General features: G+C 38.3%; 1 protein-coding gene across 1 annotated transcript in view; it reads left to right on the forward strand.

The window, feature by feature from the left end:
• Window positions 1-22,363, forward strand: part of MAGI2 (membrane associated guanylate kinase, WW and PDZ domain containing 2) — a 694,450-nt gene that overhangs the window by 664,609 nt on the left and 7,478 nt on the right. The window contains exon 21 of the mRNA XM_008493015.2: window positions 9,930-10,068. Within this exon, the coding sequence (XP_008491237.2) occupies window positions 9,930-10,068 (139 nt within the window). The remainder of the gene's footprint in view (window positions 1-9,929; window positions 10,069-22,363) is intronic.

Genomic DNA, 22,363 nt, shown 5'->3' on the forward strand with positions numbered 1-22,363 from the left:
TTAATAATCTTGCTAAACATGGTTTGGTATGAAATTTTAAGACTAAAATATGTCACAGGCAGGCAGTGTATTTAAATCTGTGTTTTATGGAAGATTTAGAAAGGTTTTCAGATCTAAAAAAATAATTAGCCCAAACTTAAAAAAATTAAGAAGGAGGAGTGTTAGAAAAAAATGAAGACAGCAGATAGGCCACTCTGATAGCTAAAACACTTTGTCCAGCAACAGGAATGACAGATCCAGCTTCTCTTCTGTGTTTTCTCAAGCAGCAACAGGTAGGAATTGTGAGAGATCCCTTATAAAGGTAAAAGGGTACAGATATTGGATCAATTTCTGTGGCTCCGACAGCCCAGTATCCTCACTCCAACAAGGACAAGTAGAATTTGCTTAGGAAAACAAGACAGTACAAGTACAAAATGATTCCTTGTTGGGTATAGCCATATCCTGGCAATATCCCTCGCAATCAGCAGTTTACAGATTCTTTTTTTGTTGTTTTTGTTTTTGTTGTTGTTGATAGAATTTTCTCTTTTACTATCTAGGTCTATTTTTTATCCATTTATTTGAATTTACTTGTGCTTTTGACATTCCTGATGCACTATGTCAATGGATTCCAAACATAAATCCTTGCAGTTTTTGGAAAAAATTCTTTTTATTTGAAGCTACAACTTAATAAACTTATGATTGCTTCCTCATTCTCCAAACTGTTCCTTATTCTACTGTCCTGTTGCCTATCCACCTTTTTCCCACTGAAGCTTAGCAGTCTATTTCATCTTACCTCATAAAGTATCTGGCCTTTACCCTGACTATCATCATTGGCTTCCTCCACGCCATTTCTCAGTCTACCACATTCATTTGGAGGTAGAAGCACCAGGACAATCAGCTGTTTTCAAATTTTTTTTGCTCCTAAATAATATACTGATGGTTTCTGCTTTATTCTCTGTTATTTCCCTAACAGCTAATATTCTGTTTGTTTCTCTGACAGGGCTGACATTTTCAGCAAGCTAACCATAAAGACTATGAGATCTGTCTCTTCAGAGGTTGTGGTAATTTAGAGCCATCATGCATTTCATTTTCCAAGTGTACTCTACTTCGTACTTAACCACCACTGATTTTCATCTGCTGCCTTTTTACAGCTTTTAAGTTTATATTTTACACTCCTGCCTAGTATTGTGTTTCCTGAAAATCTTGTAATCCCTATCTTCAGCCTCTTCACTTACCATTTACAAATATGCTGAACAGAATAATCACTGTGGTAAGGTCTTCTGATAGTGAAAATTGACCCCTAATTTAAACCTTTTTTTCCCCTAGAATTTAATTTCTTCCCTAGAAGATGCCATTCTTTCTTATCCAACAGTAGAGCCTTTTCTGAAGGCTTTACTGTTAAAAGCTTTCTGAAAATGTCAGTATACTAACCAGATCACATTTATCTAGATAGTCATTGAGAGCTCCAGTGACCTGTAAGAGATCTGTGAGGAATTGCTTCCCTCTACAATAGCCACACTGATCCTTCACCACTATATCATCATTATCCATGTGCCAGCTAACCTTCACCATCCTTATTGCTTCCTTCCATCTGCTCAATTGAACATGAGGCTTGCTTGGTTACTTTCCAGGACTGTCCTTAAAGGCCGGTGTCACACTTGCCACTTCCCATTCCTCTGCTATTCAGCAATTTCCTGATGTAGGCAGTAGATTACATCCTGTAGCTACTAGTTCAGGAGCTTCATATCCAAATTCCTTTGGAGTGAATGGACAGTGAAACTCATCTCCTTCTGGTGATTTCTTACTCTTCTTTTCATCAGTTTGTTATAAAATCTTTGCCACTGACCCTACCATTAGAGCAAGGTCCTCAGACTCACTGCCATGGTGAGCAGGCCTTTTGCAGAGTTTTTGCTGCCCTTCTCTTTAGCAAACACTGATGCAAATAATTTATCTATTTCTGCAGTCTTTTCTACCTTGCACCCAATCTATTCAGATCTTGGTTTTCTGACAGGCTCTGCACCTCTGGTATGTTTGAAAGTGTATTCTTGGCTCATATATTTTAGCAGTTTTCCTCCTCAAATTCTCTTTGTGGTTTCCTGTTTAACTTGTCAGAGTGTTATGTTCTTCAATGTATTGCTTTTTGTGTGCCACTTTGGATGAAGCAGTCTCTGTGTCCAGGCTTCTATATAATTTCTATAAAATCAGCTTGTCAAATCTTGAACTTGCTTTGGTTTTGCCTAATAAGAACTGCCTGAGTTCATCAAGAAAATACCAGAAAATTTTTTGCTTCCTTTTTAATAATCTCTGCGCATTCCTATCCCTGAGTGTAGAGCTGAAGTACATGTTATTAATATTACAGTATTCTACACTGATTCATCCTAGCTCTGTTTTAAAAAAGGTAATGGTATATTAATTAACTCCAATAAGTTAATGAATTTTCATTTTATCTTTGACACCTTTAATTTATGGATTATTTTGCAGCAACACTGTAGAAGGCATCATGTCTATTACAGTACAAGTCCACTTTGCTGTCTTGTTAGCCACCCACCCCTGCAATAGCCATTTCTCTCCTGGACTCCCTGTTCTCTGATGAAACTCCATCATATGCATTTTCCACCTTCCAGGCTCTCTTTCTGTAATAGCTATTCTAATGTTTCCCTCTCTCTCAGGAAAACTTGAAAAAATTAAAAGGAAAAAAAATCTGGAGCAGCTGCTGAGGAGTGGTGTGAAAGCCATTCCTTGCTGTGCCCAAGCTCAGCCGTGTCCCACTGCCCCTCTCCTCCCTCCAGCATCCTCTGGTTTGGGCAGGAGGCAGGAGCAGCTCCCTGCAGGAGCAAGGGACCTGGCATTTCCAGGGGTTAGAAGCCACCACTGCTTAAACAGCTAGTTGGCCAAAGAAAAAAGGTTTTTGGTTCTAAACCTTCGTGGGTGATTGCTTCAAAGGTGACATGAGACATGTTAGTGTAACTCCTCCAAAGAGAAAGGCCACGTCTCTTACTGAGACACTCAAGTTCCCACACTTAAAATGTGCTGGAGGGAATCCAAGACCAGGAATATGCCACAGCTTTGCTCAGGCTACACATCATGCCTGGGTTTTCCAGGGAATACAGATTCTCTCCTGTGAGGAAATTTCACAGATTTCCAGACTGTGCCTAACTCCAGGCAATGATATTAGGGCTTGACAGTACTTGGAAATCCACCAAAATAGATATTCTGGAGTTGCTATTCAGTGTCCAAGTACAGACAATCTCCCATCCTTTTGGACTCATTAACAATAACATCAACAAATAATATGCAAAATATGTTTCAGTTATAAAAATAGAACGCTCGTATAAAAGGAATTAAGTGAAATTAGTCTCCTTCTCAAGGCTTAATTATAAAATGCATTAATAAAATGACAGACAGAAATGCCCTCTGCACAAATCATCTGAGGCTGCTTTTATCATTAGATTTCCTCATTTAACATAGAATGAAAATGTGCATACACAATTAATTTCATTTTGTGCACTTGGGGACTATACACCTGCTTAGAGACTGTTCTTTAAACATTGACAGAGGCAAACATACACAAGGCTATAGTCAGTATTTTAAAACATTTGAACAAGGAAAATCCTCTTTACTACACTGAAGCTATATGTATTTCCCTCTGATTTAGCTTGCTTCTGAAATTCTGTTTGTATGTACAGTTTTCTTTTTTAAATGAGACAGGTAATAATTACTATAAAATGTAGCCAAACAAAGAGTCTGCAGTTAAACTCACATGTACTAAAAGCACTTTCTTCTAATGATTCAGAGAAGCTTTACAATTTTCTTTCTAATTAACCTATCAATAGTAATTTCACTTAAACATTCCTTAGGATTATTATCTCCTCATTATTGCCAGAAAACACGCTTCCCAATTTTATAGCTCAGTTGTTCTTATACATGGATGGAGTATCTGAATTGAACCAAAACAGATTTTTTTTAATATTTCCCATCCACACAAACTACTTTAATAATTACATTTAAATCATTAATATTCTAATTTAAAAACACTAATAGGAGGGGCAACATTAAGTGTTAACTTTGTATATTGTGAGAATATATTAGAGAAGTCTTCTCTTTACCAAATGCCATCAAGTCAGGAGGAGAATCAGTGGGTCTGGGTAGGTGCTTGTCCCAACCAGCATGGAAAAGCAGCAAGGGCCACATTCTGTAGGAAGAAAGAAACACAATGCGAAACCAATGTGAGTAAAATTGCCATCCTCAGAGCTGCAAAGAGCAGGTTTCATCAGAATAAATACAGCTCAGGCAGCAGCCTGCAAGCTTCCCAGGCTGGCTCGCCAACAAACAAGCTTCAAGCTTACTCTGGTGGGAACATCTGGAGGGTGCAGAGATCAATCCCTCTGGCTTTGTAGTCTCAACTGAATGCTACCTGGTTACAGTAGGAGCTGAATGCTACCAGGAGGGTTACAGACAGGAGCTGATCCCAGTTCAGGCGTGTCCCACCATGCAGGGTCTGCCTGTTGGGAGTGGGAAGGGGTCCACAGGTCCATTTCTCATAAGTGACCACCAGCCTGGCCAAGGCTTTCATCCCACCTCCACACACCCAACCCCTGTAAGATTCTTCAATTGATGTTTATGCAAATCAATGTCTTTATTCTGCTGAAGGCAGTCTGTGGCTTTGTGAGATTAAAATGTTGGATTTCAAGGGCTGTCCTCTCAAACATTTTTCCTGCTATTTGTGGATATAAAACTTGGTAACTAAGATGCATGCGTCCTCTCAGGCTGTCGTGTAAAAACTGTGCCTGAATGGCACAGGAGCTGAGGGTATTCTTTTAGGTATGGCTAACTCACAAAATCTGGGAATTGTTTTTCCTGTTAATTCTGACAAAAAAAAGTGTAAATTGACAGAAGACCTTAGTGCCATGCAAAATGATAACACTGCTACATTGAAGTTCGTCTTGTAAAATATTCTGGCGTTCCATCTGAAAAGCTTTGTATCTGCACAGAAGGCAGCTTGCTGAAAGGCCTCTTCAAAATAATGATCTGATATTCAAACATGTCACTTTCCATGAGAGGAGCTAGTGCCTTAGGGTCATACCCAATGAAAGATTTAGACACTCAAAGCTTGATGCTGCAACACCTGTTAGGAGGCTGGTGTCCCACTAGGTGCAGAGGGAAAAGTGAATGTGTCAGAATGAAACCCAAGCAGTCTGTGATGAAAGTTTGTAAGGTAATGTTAGTATATTAAAAGAAGCATAAAGAACAGGGAAAAAAATAAAGTTCACTGCTTGCTGAGAATGTGGAAAAAGATGAAGTATTCAGTGCTTGCTTTCTATAAATCTTCACTGAGATATTCAAAAGGGCCATAAACCTGTATCACCTTCAACACAGAAAAATTATCATAAATCAGAATAAGTAAAAAGCTGCTTAAAGGATAATTAGATTCAAATCAGTTGAATGTGCTGATGTTCGTGTATGGCCAATGACTAAGAGAAAGCAATTTCTAGACTATTAGTAATTATGACCAAGAATTCATGGAGGACAAGAAATTTAATATCAGAAAAGAGAAAGGAAAGGATATTCCCTATTTTTAAACTCAATAATAGAGAAAAGTTCCTTTAACTATTATTTGCAGAAATAATCTATGACAATTTGTCAAAAAGTTGAAGAATCCCACCAAAATGCAAATTTTGGAAAGCAAATCTTGTCATACCAAACTAATTTTCATTTCTTATTTCTGATTTTACTTTTTTTTTTCTTAAGGGGGAAGGAGAGTAGATGAGGCATCTTCTTTCACCTTTCAGCACCACCTTTTATGAAATTCAAAGAGGTTATGGGGAAATAGACTCCAGGTGGAGTCACTGTAAAGTGGTTACTGAAAATAATTCCTCTCAAATAATTCCTCCCTGAATGGTTTTCTCCTGAATAGTAATTACTGGTGTGAAATTACAAGCGGGGTTCTGAGGGGTCTAGGATAAAACCAGCTCAATATAATAATTTCATTATTCACTATTATTTCACTATTCATAGACAATTTAAAAGGACTTTGAGGAACTGATTTCAATTTCAAAATGAAAATTTCATAATAAAGCAGGCAATCTGATAAAATTCACTGGGGTGCACTATGCTTGGTTTAGGGCAGAGAAATCAGATACACGATGCCATATGGGGCATAACTGTGTAGCCAGTACTGCTGGGGACAATCCCAAAATTCCAGCTAACCGTGAGTCACACATCTGATGTGTTGTAAGAAGGCAAAGGCCTCATTCTGAGAGTAGTGTTAGTAAGCATTTCTGCCACATGGGAACAATGTTATAATTTTGATCTGTTCTACGTGCTGCCCACCTTAGTAATATCTCCAGTTTGGAGACTGTGGACAGGCTTTGAAAGATCCAGAAGAGACGTGTAGAGAAATGTCCTGGTGGTATAAAAATGCAGGAATCAACTTTTGATCCTAAAAAGAGAGTAATGAGGATCCCATATAAGAGGCACTGGGTTCTTTTCAGTCCTGTTTCTATGCTTACCATTACCTCTGGCCTCAACCTGGATATATGTAAGCTCCTCTTAAAGAATCACTGCATTTAAAAAAGAGAGAAATAGCCCCAGAATATCAAAACCCCTATTCCACAATAGAAAAGACAAGAGAGCAAGCACATTTGAATGCCTGAACAGAGAGAAAGGATACAGCATGGTATACTCCCATATCAGACATAAGAGAATCTACATCAGCAAGGGGAAGGAAGATGAGGTTATAAATGTTCAGCTCCATAAAAAATAAACATAGAAATTTGTACCATATTAGACAAATGGGAAACCACTCCTCAAATTTTTCTCTTTTGCATGAATTCCCCAGATATGAGTGTAAATCAGATTTTTTCAGTCTAAGAGTGCTGGCAACATTTCTCTTCCTTGTTGTGTTTCTTATTTAATCAGAGATGGGCTTGTGCTTCAAAGGAAGTATAATTCAGTCATATATCAGTCAGCCACAGACACAAATGCATGGAACACAATTAACCTGCTGCTTCTTACAGCTATTCATTTTACCTCTGGTCTCACACTTTCTGATGTAAATTTCAGAGCACTGTTTTTCTGCCCTCCTTCAGTCACATAACCAAGGTGTCAGCCTTTTTTAAGCTTTCCTAGGTTATTTTAGATTTTTTTAAATCTAGATTTATCTAATCTAATATCCTAGATTTTCTAATAAAAGAGAGAACTATGAAATGAGCTACCTGATGCCCATAGAGAAAAAAAATACTTTAATCCACTGAAATACAGGAAAGGTTACATTAATACAAGATGGCTCCTGCCTGTTGACCAACGAGAACAGAAGAAAGGGAAACAGCAAGGGAAAAATGTGACATTAACTTAACCTTTTTACATATTAAACTTTATTAAAATCTCTCTCCGTCTCTGCTCTGGAGTGCAGAGAATTTATTTGAAGGACTGTACATTCCCTACACAGCTTTCATCAGTACTCATTTTAAAGGCTATTTATCAAGAAGTGCTAAAACCACTTCCTTCATTTGATCTAATCTGACATTTCTTCTCTCAGAGCATGCTAACAAGATCAATTTAAATACCTGCTGGAAAACATGGTCTAACCAGGTAACATGACACAAAAAAGAGCTGTCTTTAAGTTTTTGAAAATCTGAGGTTACTTTTATAGCATTTCTACTGGGGTGTAATTGTTTCATGACATTTAGAAACAGGTTTTCTCAAACTGATTGAATTTTGTCTGTATTTGGCCTTTCTGTCTGTATTAGTATCCTTGTGGGGATGCTACAAATCCATCTTCTGTCTATCTTACAAAAGTTGTAAGAGAGGTTTTCCATTTCTGCTCTATCTGCAGCAACTACATCCTACCAACCACTCCAAAAATCAGTGTCCCAAACAGCCCTGCATGGCCAAACCTAAGGGAGATCTCCTCATGATCCAGAGATCCAGAGGGCACATGTGCTGTCACTGTGGTCTGGAGGTCATCAGAAATGTTCTCTAAAAACATGTACTGCATGTTACAAACAAATGCATTTCTCCTAAGAGAAAATCCACTAAGGAAGAAGTTTGCACTGCAAAATTAAGACCTTTTGCAAAAAATAATCCTGAATTTGTTTTCCTCTGATGCTCAGTCTGCAGCAGTAATAGCCAGGCTGAGAGATTTTACTTGGATCAAGGTTTTTTTTCATTAAGTACTGACATGGACTGCATCCAGGATCCTGGGAGGGTTCTTAAAATGGTCTGCAATTCCTGTTGACAAAGTATTTATTCCTATTGAGAAACACTGCCATGGTGGTTTTAGCAGCATTCTTTCTGCTTCTGAAAAAAAGTAGGGACTAGATAACTTCTTGACATCCCTTCCAGTTCTCTTTGATGCTAGAAGTCTTGTTGACATGTCATATTATACATATTTATTTGGTAAATACTATATTTAAAACTCAGGAAGGAAAAAAAAAAAAGAAAAAGCATCTCAAGGATTTTAGTTGACAGAAATAACAATAGTAGAAAAAATAAATATACAATAGTAGCAAAAAAACTGTACAAACCAGAAAACATTTCAATGTCCAAGGGCAGCAAAGAGCTGGTTTTCTCAAGACAGGCTTGTAGGAGGAAAAGGAAGTGCCTATCATCTTCAAATCTGTATAGTCTCCCTAAAACCCTCTGCAGGGTCTATGCAGTGTTATTATTTTCAACATTTGAGTTCAGTGGATGTGCACAGTGAGGTAACCGTGGATGCAGGCTGAGGAAGGTCTGATCCTGCCAAGCAGATGCACTCCCCAGGTGCTGATAAATGAGTTTGCTGAACCCACTCATCTGAGATCCTCATGCACCCCCCCCGCCTGCCCATCACCTGGACCCCCACCTCTACCAGAGCCAGGAGAGCAGCTCCTGCGCTCCTCCAATGAGGCTGGGAGGTCCCTGCAATGCATCTGCAGACATCAACTCCAAAGCCCATGGTGCAAAGGCCATGGTGCTGCTAATACGCAGCTCACCCATTGCTTCTCAGCCAGTTTGATGGACAAGGTGAGTGGGGGGCTGTGGTATCGCAGCAGAAAAGGAGCTTTGCAGCCCCTCTGCCCACCCCGCCAGCCCAGCCCAGCCCAGCGCATGGCAGTCGCTCCCCAGCTCATGGAGAGGTTTCAGCATTCCAAGCCAGCTCTTCCCATGGAGACAAGAGCAGAGCCAAAACATCCCAGTGGGAGGAAAAGCCAGGAGGGAGGTCGGGGTGGATGGGAGACACAGACATCAGTGCCCCATTTTGTATGTGGAAAGCGAGCCAGGAGATAATTTGCAGAAATCTGGATTCAAAGCCCTGGAGTCTGGCACTCTTACTAGACAGCTCAGCCAGGGGCTGTGCTTACTCCAAGCAAAAATCTCCTGTTTCAATAGTTCAAAGCATACTCTTGTAAGGACTTCAGCAAATCTGTGTGACCTGTGCCATAGCCACTACATTTTCTTTCTTCACTAACTTTGTTTCATAACAGATGATAGTTTGGTATGAAGCTTTGCTAGCAAGATTTGTACATTCAAATGATGCTTCTATGTATTTGTGCTTCAAAACTCTCTTTTATTTATGAAACAGCAAGCTAAATGCAGCAAAGGTCTTCTAGGGCAGTCACAAAACTACAAATTAAAGTGCTGCATAGATTATAGTTCCTGTGATTCCAATGCATCAAGCAATTCAACAAAAAAAAACCAAACCACCTCTTACAGGTAGAAGTCATGAGGCAAGTTACAAATACATTACACTGATTTCAGCATAAGATGAACAGCATTTGATATACCACATTCAGAATCCACTTTGGAGGTTGTTTAATCTGCCAGAAATATCCCTCAGACAGACAGGAACAAATTTACTTTGATGTGTCTGTCTGTCATTCAAGTAACCTGTGATCCATTGAATATGTCTCTTTCTGAAACAATCATTTTACTGCAGCTCTGCCTGACTCAATATTCTTCTTACCTGACAGGTAGGAGATCAAATAATTGAAATCAATGGAGAAAGCACAAGGGACATGACACATGCCAGAGCAATAGAGCTAATCAAGTCTGGTGGCAGAAGAGTGCGACTGTTGTTGAAACGTGGAACAGGCCAGGTCCCAGAATATGGTGGGTTTTCATTTTTTCCTTTTCATTGCATGAACGTATATAAATTAATTAAGTTGCTTTTGAATTAAGTAGCAATTGCAGATATTTATATATTCTAATGTCCTGGGGCACATTAAGTATGGTCTTAAGAGTTTACCTGTGTAGAGGCAGATTATTCCTATGTTTAAGTGCTTCCTTGGCTCCAGACCATGTATGTGTGTACATCACTGTTGTTTGCTGCCCTGCTGACACAGGCAATGACTTATCAGGTGTGCATTGGAGGCAGCACTTTGAACTCTTTAGGGGACATCTCTGAGTGTGCTGGGAGTTGCTGGTTTGCCCATAAATTGTCCTCTTTTTGTCTCTATTGGTACTTCTCTGCACATTTTGAATCACAGCAGGTGATCTTGTTGCCATGCAATTCAGGCATTTGGGTTTCAACTCAAAGCCTTAACAAGAATGTGCTTCTTTCTTTGACTACCTCACCCAAACTCTGACAATAGACACTGAGGATCAAGTGGAAAGTAACTCTGAATAAAAAAGGAAACTTTGCTCATTGAAGTGAGAAAGCAAGATCCATTCTTCTCAAGTTTTGTTTCAGAGGGACTTCTGGGACTTTTCTGAGTAGTTCAAAAAGAGTGAGTCATTTAAACAATTTAGAAAATTTGTTTCACTACTGAAGTGACAGGAAGCAAAAATAAATTATCCAAAGGTAATTTAAAGACAAAAGGCCTCTCTTTTTAAATTGAATTCAGGGCTTTCTCTGAAGAACTGTGTGATTATGTCATATATTTACATAAATTCTATGATGTGCACAGCTGGACCTGAAATCTCACAAGAAAAGTGGTTTTTAATGAAAATTCCTTGACTTTCTTATCGTGGGAGGTCCACCACTATTAAGCTTTTCTTACTTTTGAAGTGCCATCATCATTTGCTATTAGAATCAGAAATTGCAGTAGCATATTAAAATTCAAAGTACTACTTAGGCCTATGTGTAGGTTCAGGTCAGTCTTTGTTACCAACATAAATTCATTCTGCTGGAGACACTAAAGTTAGCTCCACTGAAAGTCAGCACTTTGACAGCTGTCAGTATACATGCTAAGTGCACTATTTTTTTCTCTAAACCAGAGCCAACTCACGGCTAAAGCAATGCTCAGGACAGCTCATTGATTGCTGCCTTTTTCCAGCTTTCAAGAGCTTCTGAATAAGGACAGCAACGATGGGCCACAGCCTGCTCATCTGATGATAAAGTTAGTGAGTTATACTTTCAGTGAGTAGCAACAAAGCCAAAATTACTTTCAGGAATTATGATAAATTGGTTCTAAGACATTTAATATCAATTTTAACCAGTGTATATAGTGAGACCTGCAACAGAGATTCAGATCACCTTCAAATCTCCTTTACAGGGAGAAGTGCATCTATTTTAACAAAAGGACAAAGAAAACTTACAGAACTGGAAGTAGTAATCCTTGTCAAATAGTAGAACCATATACTGTCAGTTCTCTGGTTCCTCAGAAAATTAAATCAAAGGGAGGCCCCAGGAGGCTGCTGTGAGCAAAGAATTGATTACAGTTCAGACCCATTTCAAATATGACTTTCTTAAGATCCCAGTCTGGATGGCCCTTAAACCTAGATTTACTGAAAAACCAAAATAAATTTCTATGTTTATGTAATCCTATAAATCAATACCTTAATCCAGAATCATAAGAAAATGTAAACAGATGTTTTAAAAGTTCAGTGCAAACAGCATAGTCTTAGGGGAAAAAAAATCCCTGAAAGTTGCTAATGTGCACAAGCCTTATCTTCCCCAGAAGAACATGAGTAGGAAATACAGATAAACCACTACAAATCCAGGCACAGTTTAAAGTGTTAACAGAAAGAAACAAGATGACTTCACAGGACTGTTAAAAGCCATGTTCACCATTGGAAGAGGCATTTGGAATACTTAGTATTACTTGTGTAAAACTTCACCTTACTATGATATAAAGATTTCTACAAAGTGCTGTTTAATCACACAGTTTTCCTAGCTGTATCTCCATCTTACAGCTCCTTACAGAAGAGCTAAATTCTTGAAAGCCATACTGAGAAAGCAGTAAAAGTGTTCAAGAATTACCTTGTGATGTACACATGACCTACAAAAAGCATTGCAGCAAAGGATGACATCTGCAGGTCTGCAGTTCCCTGCATTACACAGGCAGAGAAATGTAAATGCTGCAGCCAGGCTGCAGGCAGGATGGAAGCAAAGAAGATGCCTGCTAAAATTAACTGAGATATTAAAATGCTCCCCAGATTGATTCCCAAAGCAATGAGAAATACACAAAGAACAAAAAAGGTGCACATAAAAGTCAAGAGAAGCAGCGTGCTTAGGAAGTTTAAAACACAACTAAACAAACAGAAATTATTAAAACCGGAGGGCATTTCTGGAGGCCAGAATCTCAGGGGTAAGTCATGGTGATGCAAAGAATGTCTGTCAGAGTATTAATGACAGACACCCTCACAAAAGACAGTCCTGCCCAAGTCATAGGAAACTGAACACAGAGAAGATTGTGACAGTAAACTCAAGGACAAAGTGGTCTGGATGATAGTAGACAAAATTTGTAGTTCCCTCTTGTTGCCACCACAATTGCACTGCTGAGATGTAAAAAGACAAATTTTTTTGATCTTTTTCTGCTGAAATAATCAGCATGCTTTTTTTTTTTTTTTTTCCCAACAAGCATATGTCAGAAATATGTCTAATCAGGGTCCAACTCTGGAGACTGTCAGTAGGAAATACAACTTCCTTGGGTATAAAAAGGCAAGACTGAGGGACTGAGCTCTATCTAGAGCAAGTGTACCAAGGTCTTCTCCTGGATGTTCTCTGAAAAGTCTCTGAAAAGTGATATGGTCAGGGACTTCTCAAGTCAGCTGTAGTAATGCTGTGTTTAAAGACCTGTCCAACAGCAGTGGCATTCAGACTCACACCATTGGAAAGAAGAAAGCTTACCTAGAACAACCTAAATCAACCAACCAGAACTCATAACATTATTGTTTCTCAGTCTTCAACTTTTTGGTGAGCCTTGTGCAGTATAACCAATACTTTTTAAATTCCAAAGATGTATTTCTGTTAGTACAAAATATAGCAGTGTATTTTTATGTGCACAAAATATCAGTCTTTGAATGATGATGGGATAAACATTAGAAAAAGCAATCTTTAGGAAAAAATCATAAATTCTAAAAAAGTGATTTTTGAAAGAAAAAAACACATGTCAAAAAGAAGGAAGCACTCAGTGAAAAAACAAATAACAAGATCCTGGGTGTATATAAATCTCCTGAATGAATTATGTCAGTTTATTCTGCCTGGAAATCTGTTCCTACATCTCAGAAGATTCTGCCTTAGCTGATACACTATTCAAATGTAGGGGAAGAAATTAAGTGGCTTGCAAATGCATCACTTACCTCCACTCTAGCTGCTGATTTTAGTTGAAAACAAATGCCAAATATCCCAGAGCTTTTCAGCATGGGAAAATCCCATGTAGTATGCATGGAAACATCAGAATATATGAGAAGAAGCATGGACATGATTAATGCTCCAAAATGACAGCTGATTTCACAGCAGGGTGCAGCAAAAGAAGCTTAGAAAACAGATGTTTTATCACCCAGCATCGCAGAACATGTTTGCTGAGGATAGGAATAGCCAGAGGAGCTGTGCTTCTGCTTAGCTGAATTATCATTGCTCATGCAAACCCAAAGAACATCAGCATCATGTTTCTTAGGAAATAGTCTCCCAGCCATGTTCTCCAAAGAACCTGGTTATAGTAAGAAATCATATTAGCGTACAAGAACAACCAGAAGTACTGCTGGGAATCCTGGTTTCAAAATTGTACTTTGTGCCCAGGGAGTCAATCTGGAGGAGGTGTGAGGTCTCATAGATGCCACAGGACACAAAAGTCACAGTCATCACTGTAGCACTGAGCACTTCCCAGAATAACATTAAATCTAATTTGAATGAAAGAATAGACCAAGATTTTTCTTGCAATGGCTCCCTAGTTCCCTGTGTGTGCATCTGTCTATGAGGTTATTAACTTCAGCAGCAGCTACTGGGGGTGCAGTACTTCTAAAAATCTGTCTGCTGGCACTGTGGGAGCCTAATTACAGATACTCATGTTTTTCAGGCTTTAGCCATAGCTGTATAAACATGATGAGATGGGCACAGGCATTGTGCAGCCAAACATTGGGATGAGGAAGCATCCCTAAAAGCAAAGCGTCAGAAAACAGTTCACAAAATCCTAAAATAGTAATAAAGAGGAAATAAAACTAACAAGTCATAGCCTCTCCATCCAACAATGAGCTCTACAAGAGGCATGTTAATTCTAATGCTGGAGCAGCCCCAGGAAGCTACAGTTTCCTCTGAGAATATTCACTGTTCTCTCTAAATACCTATGGAATAATGTTCCTAGAAAATCCTGGGACGTTCAGTCTCAGTTTCATCAGTCCCTGCAGCTTACCTCCTCTGGCTTACTGCTCCTAGAATTTCCTGACTGGAACTTTCATTACAAAGCTGCATTAAAAATAAATTCCTAGCAGCATCATGAGTCTTCTAACCAAATATGTATTCTATAATATAAAGAAATAATTGCAAACAGGGCAAAAAGGTGAAGGTTTAGGCAACCGGTAGACTACCTCCCTTCATCAAGGCACAACCTTCTTTCACAGATGCCTTTTGTCTGGCACTGCAGAGGGAGCAGAAACACTGAATTTCACCTGTGAGGAACATCTAGAAGAAAGCAAATTCATTTCCCCTCCCACTTTTCCAGCATGCTTCATATCAGGTTTGGTAGTTTTTCACTTAAAGTTGCTTTGCTGCTCCTGCAAAACTTGTGAATTTTAGACACCCAGCCCATTCTCACAGAGATGATATAAAACCTTTCTATTGCCCTGTCTTGGAAATCTGGATCTGGCCCCCAGCATACTGAGTCATGATATGAGACTAAAACAGAGCCCCAAGAACCACAATCAATCAGTTCTGATGAACAAGGAATCTGTGTCTAGGGCTGGTTGGTATTTGATGGGTTTACAAAACATTGGCTCTTTCCCTTTTCTTTCTCCTTGTTTGGCTGGCTTCATTAAAAGATGTCCTGGAGTTGTATTGATCATTTTTGGAATCTGTGTTTCTTCACATGGCACAAAACTCACCCCATGACTTCCCAATATTCAGGTGATTTTACAGAACTAGAGTTCAGTTTTGGCTGTTTAAGGAAGGAAGAGTTCTCTGTGTAAAATGTAAAGTTTCAGAATACTCAAAATCATTGCTGGTTATCAGGTAAAAGCTGTAAGTAATTTAGCAGTAAGTAATTCTTGAAGAGCCTTGAAGAACCTTTCTACTCACATGTTAGCACTACCCCACCAACAAAACCAAAAAATGTCAGAGCTGATACCAATACAAGGATTTTTCATACTAATATATGGGCACAATTCTGAAATGCATTAAACTCTCTGCTTTTGATTTGTTATGACTCCCTCACAAAGCACCTCAAGATGTACTCCACAAATGTAGTCCAGGTGAGTCTGCATCCTGGATATATATGCACAGTAGTTTCAGTCATCCACTAATATTGAGACTGACAGCATGCTTGTTTCTCTTGGCTTTACAGAAATACTTCTTTCCTGTTACATATAAGCTCTTTAATCTGTTATTCTAAACTTACTAAGAATTCTCTGCTCTAACAATAGTACAATATCTGTATGTCACTGGTTCTGTTAATTCTAATGATTGGTCCTAGGCTGTTCCTCCCCTTCCTTTAGGAATGGTACCTTCCAGTCTCTCCATGTGCATGAAAAGTGACAAGCATGGGTCCCCATATTTCTACTTATTGGGCCACCCTAAAGACACGGTTTGTAAACTTTGCATGTATATTATCTTTCTCTAATATGCTTTTGTTTCTCACAACTGTTAATAGAGTTGTTTCCAGCTTTTTCTTACGCTCTAGCTCACTTACTAGTTTCTACAATATTTGACAGCATCTAAGCATAGATATCCAAGCAGCTGTGCATTTTGCAATGTCTAGCTAACTAGTCCTAGATAACTGGTTATATACATTATGATGCTGCTAGTGCAGGAAACACAGCCCCAGTTCTGCTGTGTATTCACTTTTTCTCAAGACAAAAATTTCACCTCTGAAAATCTTAAACTTTTGGGAACCAAAACCATAATTTTCCCCTTCCTTATGGTACTTGGCTTACAAAAATATCGGTAATGTGAAGGCTGAAGTTAGAAGCTGATCTCAGACAATATTTATATGCAGCCTCTTGAAGAAATAACTAATGTAAAATTGAAGATTTTGTGGAACATGCTATAAGGCAATACTCCTTTTTTTAAACCCAGTGGCTTTATACATAGTACTTTGTGCTTGAATTCAAGCTATTTTCTTCATAAATCAGACCCAGCTGCACAGATTGTTCAAATACACATAATCTGTAATACAGAGTCATGGCCTAGAAATGATACCTGGAAAGCAAAGGAAAAGAAATATTATTTTTCCACATCCCAGAAAACACAGAAGTGTGCTGATGCATTCAGTCTACTATTGACTTTGCAAAATGACATATATTTGCTAAAATTGTAAGGCCAGTCTCACACTGTTGAAGTAGAGAGATTGGAAATAGAAAGGGAGTAATATTACAGATCCTCCAGTGTGATGCACACAGAATTCCTGCCCCCAGCACCCAGCTGCTAAGCTGTGCTTAAGCAATCAGTCTTGTGCATCCAGGTAACCTAATTGATTGCTTTCATGTATTTCCAGTTGCAGTTTATTTCATATTTGTATCTATAAATAAGAATTCTTTCAGCACAGACATGTCCCTATACTTTGCTAGTGCAGAGATGACACGTCTAGAGGCCATTTGAAATGGTGCCTGTGTAGTTCAAGCATGTATGTCACCATCAGAGACCTCCTAGTAACCAAGAAGTTCCAGTATTGTACAGAAAACTAAATTGCACAATCCCCTGCAGTCATTCTCACCTTTTTTCTGCCTTGTTCTCTCCTATAAGTAGTTTAGAGAGAGAACAAGGTTTAAACTCCAGGCCAACATTAGGGCCATTTTAGAAGTCCCAGTTGCCAAGCGTACAAAGTTAAGAGAAATGCAGTTCCACCACAAGTGTTAGATATTTATAAGCACAACTTTCTATACATTATCTTTATTTTTCCCCCTATAGCATAATGGACAGGAAACAAGTCCTTTTTCCTGACATAAGTAGAAACACAAATCTATAAATACAGCCAAAGTTAGTTTTGCACAGTCATTTAGCCATGAATGGTTCTGATTATTTATTTGGCATGAAGTGTTAATACAGAGGATTTTTTACCAGTAAAAAATATCCAGAAAATCAAAATCGGTTTAGTCTGGGTCAACAGCAAAACTGAAATACTCAATGGATAAAAAAATTAATATCCAGTCAACTGAAAATCCGTGTGTTATAAAGTGTTACCATTTCAAGTGTTTTAAAAGAGTTTGCAACAGGGCTTTTGCCAATCAAAATTATGGCCGTGCTACCATTTATTAGAGCAGTGAGCAAGGCTGTAAGCCAATTCCCCTGGTGTAGAACAGATATATTGACCATTCTAGAATGCCTTGGGAGAGGCCTCTACCATAAGATCATAGTGCAGACTGTTATGTCCACATTTCCCACAGGAACTGTTCCACTTTGTGTAAACAATCACTTATGGAAGATGATCAGCAGACTCACTCAAAATTAGATATAGCACAGGAGAGATGCAGGTGTTAGAGAGTTGTTTAGAAAGTACATCCAGATCAAGTGACATGTGTCTGTGCTTTCTTGCCTTCTGCATTTGGTAACCCTTAATAGTGACCACTCTATTTATCTTTGGCAAAATAGATGAAAAATTTGTTACTTATACTGTGTTTTTCTTGCTTGAATACAGTTAAATCCTTCAGAAATCTCCAGTGAGCTGCAAACTGGCTTTTTTTCCAATTTTTTAACTCTGTTAGGATGTCTGAATCTTTTATGGTTGTCTAATAAATGGATTGCACATCCATCTTGGATTGCACATTCAAGCCAGATACTCCTCCCTGTTTAGAGTTCTGAACAGATAACCCAATTCATCCTGGTTATAATGCTCATTTTATAAAGCTGTGGAGCTGATGTTGAGTGTTATTTGAAACTTGAACTATCCCATATATCATTCATCTGATGTGAGTGCAAAAATCAATAGTCATTTTGGAAAAGTGCCCTTTCCTTCTGTGACCACCTTGGTGGAACTGCAAACATTCATTCATATTCCTGCTGCATTTCCAATACCACCTTCTTATTTTTAGCAGTACCAACTTAATTTCAGAAACCTGTGGTGTGTAAAAAAAAAAAAACCAAAAAAACCTAACTAAACAAATCAATATACTGATTAATAAAATTGGTCTAAAACCATCAGGCAATTTGAATATGGGCTCCCAAAGGTTCTAGTTGGTTTATTGCTATGGGTAAAACTATTCAAGGACAAAATTGAATATTAAAAATTTGCTTTCCAAGCATGTCTTTAGTATTTAATAAATGTGTAGCAGTTGGCAGGAAAGTAGAACATCCTTCCGTTAAATAACAGTGTATGTATATGTGGGAGTGTACAGTTATTTCTGTCTTACAGCATATTTCTATTTTAGAAGTTAGGTAGAGCTTTTACATAGGTATCTCTTGATATAGAAATAAAAAACAGTTTTGAAAGAAGGAGGGACATATTTCCAGTTTTGTGGCAATGTTTTTGAGCTTGCAGGGAAGCAGTATCTTTTCCTTACTTTTTAAATGCAAAAATACTATGTCCTTTTCATAGTCCTAAACCTGGCTTTGGCAATTTCGCTCCCAGTGGCTTTGGCCATTCCAGTTGAATACCTCTAACTCTTGCTTTCCCCATCTGTATAACAGGAATAGTAATATCGTCTTACCTGTCTCATGGAAGTGTTAAGGGGTTTAGTTATTTAATGCTTGAAAAACACGTTAAAGATTAAACTTCCCAGCCAGCTACTCATTATTATTAAAGCAGAACCTCACTAATCCACATATATTATAATCCACACTAAAATAATCAGTGTCCCCCTCATCTGAGCAAAGATTTAATAATAAGGCTGTTGAGCAAGTTCTCTTTATTACTATGCTTAATTATTATAATGTAATATTCTAGAGTAGGATTACTAATATGGTGTAAAGTGTAGATAATTACACATAAACTACAGTGAATAAAACATATTAATAAACATTATCCCTGGTTTTGTTCACATAAACTGCCAAGAAGTTTGCCAAGAAGGCAGAAGTCCCATAATACAGGGACTGAAAGAATTCAGGCATCACTGTCTCCAAGGCATCAGTTTTTTCCTTTCTTCATTTAATCCAGAAGAATCAGAAAAACAGGAATTCTGTAATGCTGTGTCTGCAGTTTACCATAGGATTAAGGCCAGTTGTAATCCTATGTCCCTAAGTTGCAGTGTAGCATCCCATAAAATCCCATGATGTTCATGGAAATAAAAGAAACTACAAAAGTAATCGAGCTCTATCAGAAAAGCTTTGCCAGCAGCCTGGTGCTGTGATACCCAGGACTAAATTAAACTAACAGGGCCTCTTATGACACTAGTCATTGTTGGCATCTGAAATTTGATGAACCTGAAGGGTCACATAAGAGAGCAATAGAAGAAAATGTTATTCCAGTCATTAGAGAGAATCAAGCTTTGCAGCTGGTCCTGCCTCTGTCCTTCTTACTCCACCAGCCTGTGTTGCAGCTCCTGGCTGGTGCTTTCTGCCCAGACTGCAGGGAGAACATAGCAAAGCTCGTGGCCTCTGATGGATTTCTTACAGCTTGTTACTCTTAGCTTGGGGAAAAAAACCCTCAGAAAATGAAGTACATTCTTCTTCACTTTGATATGAGGTAACTGTCACTCTTCAACTGATGCTTAATGAACATGACAATAGAGAATGCTGTCATTTGTTGAGCTACAGCAAGACATCTGCAACCCAGAATTGTAAACATTTAAACATCTGGCGTTTTTAACATGTAGTTTGTGTTTACTGATTAAGAGCTGAATATTACAATGTGACATTCATTTATTCATGCACTTCCATTTCATTATACAGTTTTCTGAGATAATTGTCTCAGCATCCAGAAGGTATCAGGTACCACAAGAGCCCCAACAGCAAGCATGGGCAGCTCTGCCCCTTCAGTGCTCAGCGGTATCGAGTCTGAAAAAAGTCTGAAGAGAGACTAAACTAATTCTGCAGTTTCTGCCCTAAGTAGGATCGCAAAACTTACTTGTGAGCTTTGCAAACAAGAATGCATTCAAGCCAAGTTATTTGCTTTGCTTAAGATCCTGCTGAGATCTTAAGTGAGAACTACCAACACTCAGGGCCTACCAGAAACAACTTCCTAGGGGCATTTCATACAGTCAAAATACTCTGGATTCCTCACTTATTAAATACATTTCATGTATTATCTACATGTCTTTAATAATGGCAGCTATTTATTGACTAGACAGGATGTGATGCCTACTGTTAACACCCATTTTAGCTGTGGTAATTAATAATTTTAATATTTAAGTTTAATTAGATGTGTAATGGCCAACTCATAAATTATTCAGTCTCTGCAGAATGTTTTTCATTAATACCACACATTCTATTAACATATTTATGAATACCTTTAATGACTTAGTATGTCTTAATTCTATTAATAAAAACTAATTTTAAAGTCATTATCTTTTTAAATTATACAGTAGCTTCCAATATAGATTTTCCAGCTCCAACATGGTTCTGGAAAAGAACTGCTGAGGTTTCCACAGCTTCTACTCTACTGCTGGACCACACAGAAAAAATAATACCTTCTTTGATGAAGGGATGGGAGTTTTTTGCCTGAGTAGCTCTGATTTGATACACGGTTGAGATGCTTAGAACTTAAAAAAGTGGTACCAAACCATCTGTAGTGCTGAAGGACCTAGTGAATAATAACACACAGAGCAACATCACTCAAGACTCACACTTATGCTGTCCATGGATGCAGCATTGAGGAGCTTGCTGTGAAGGATAAAAGCACTGCCCAGGCTGCAACTTTTCGTCTCTTCACAATATGAGTGAGCAATCCTGCAACATTTATGCAGATACATTCACTTGATTAAAAGAATTAACAAACTTTTCAAGTTTGCTCAGATCAGTGATCATGATCATTGGTTTAAATATTTAATGGACAGGACTGTTTATTAGATACATATCTATTAAACAGGGTAAAATAGGTCTTGGAATGAGAGTTAAACTGTATATTCAAAATCATCTGGCCTGAATAATAAGAGCCTGAAGATTACTACAGTAAATTAGTAAATTGATATACTAAATTAATTTATCTGCTTCAGGTCTGCAATATAACCTGTTTGTAAGTGTGGCTCTTGATTATTTTTCTCTCTCCCAATCTGAACTTTAGGTAGTTTGTTTGGTTTTTTTTCCTGGATAGAAAAATTACCTTTGGTTACTCTTGCTATTCTAAGGGCAATGTTAAAATCATGTTAATCCTTTTTTAAGGTGTAACTGATGTTGTAGAGTGTCAAATAATGCAGTCCTTAAACATTATTACTAAATCACACTGAGTTGCTTATGGATGTGATTTATATTTAAGAGGTGAACAACAGCAGAATAACCAGGTAGCACCCTAAGAGCATCCAACTTGTGGAGACAGTGCAGTCCACGTCCTCTCCAGGGCAGAAATCCTGAGTGTTTCTGTGTTTCTGAATTAATTAGAGAGATAAAAGGTCTCAGGCCACTTACTTGCAGTGACCCATACATGCTGAAAAGAGCCCAGTGTTGAGCAATAGCTGTAGATCTCCACATCCATTCACTCAGCTTTGATCCACAGCCTTTGAAAGGACCTACCAGAAGGAGCTCCCCAACACTGGCTGGGTACGTGTTCAACAGAAGAGCAAACACCTATTTCCAGAGGTCTTCTGAAACAGCTCTCTCTCTCTCTGTGGCTCTGTAAGGCAACTAAATTATTATCTCAAGTGATTAGGACAGTTAAATACTAGTGGAGTAGTATTACAATTAAACAAATAACTCAGGGGAAGGGACTAACTGAGGATGCACTGGGTATAGTGTAGGACCAGAAACAGTGAAGAAGAATAACTGGAACTCTCCAAGTCAGAGCAGTCACTTCCCATGTTTCTTTGTTAGCCATCTTTAAAGCATACATTACATAAAAAATTGAAAAGTGCTTCCATCCATAGTGCTTTCTATAGATTAAAGCTTACATAAATCAATGTGTGGGACTTTCTTGTTTCAAGGAACCATTCAGCATGTTTCTAAAAG

This window comes from Calypte anna, chromosome 1, assembly GCF_003957555.1.
Source record: "Calypte anna isolate BGI_N300 chromosome 1, bCalAnn1_v1.p, whole genome shotgun sequence".
NCBI classification, from domain to species: Eukaryota; Metazoa; Chordata; class Aves; order Apodiformes; family Trochilidae; genus Calypte; species Calypte anna.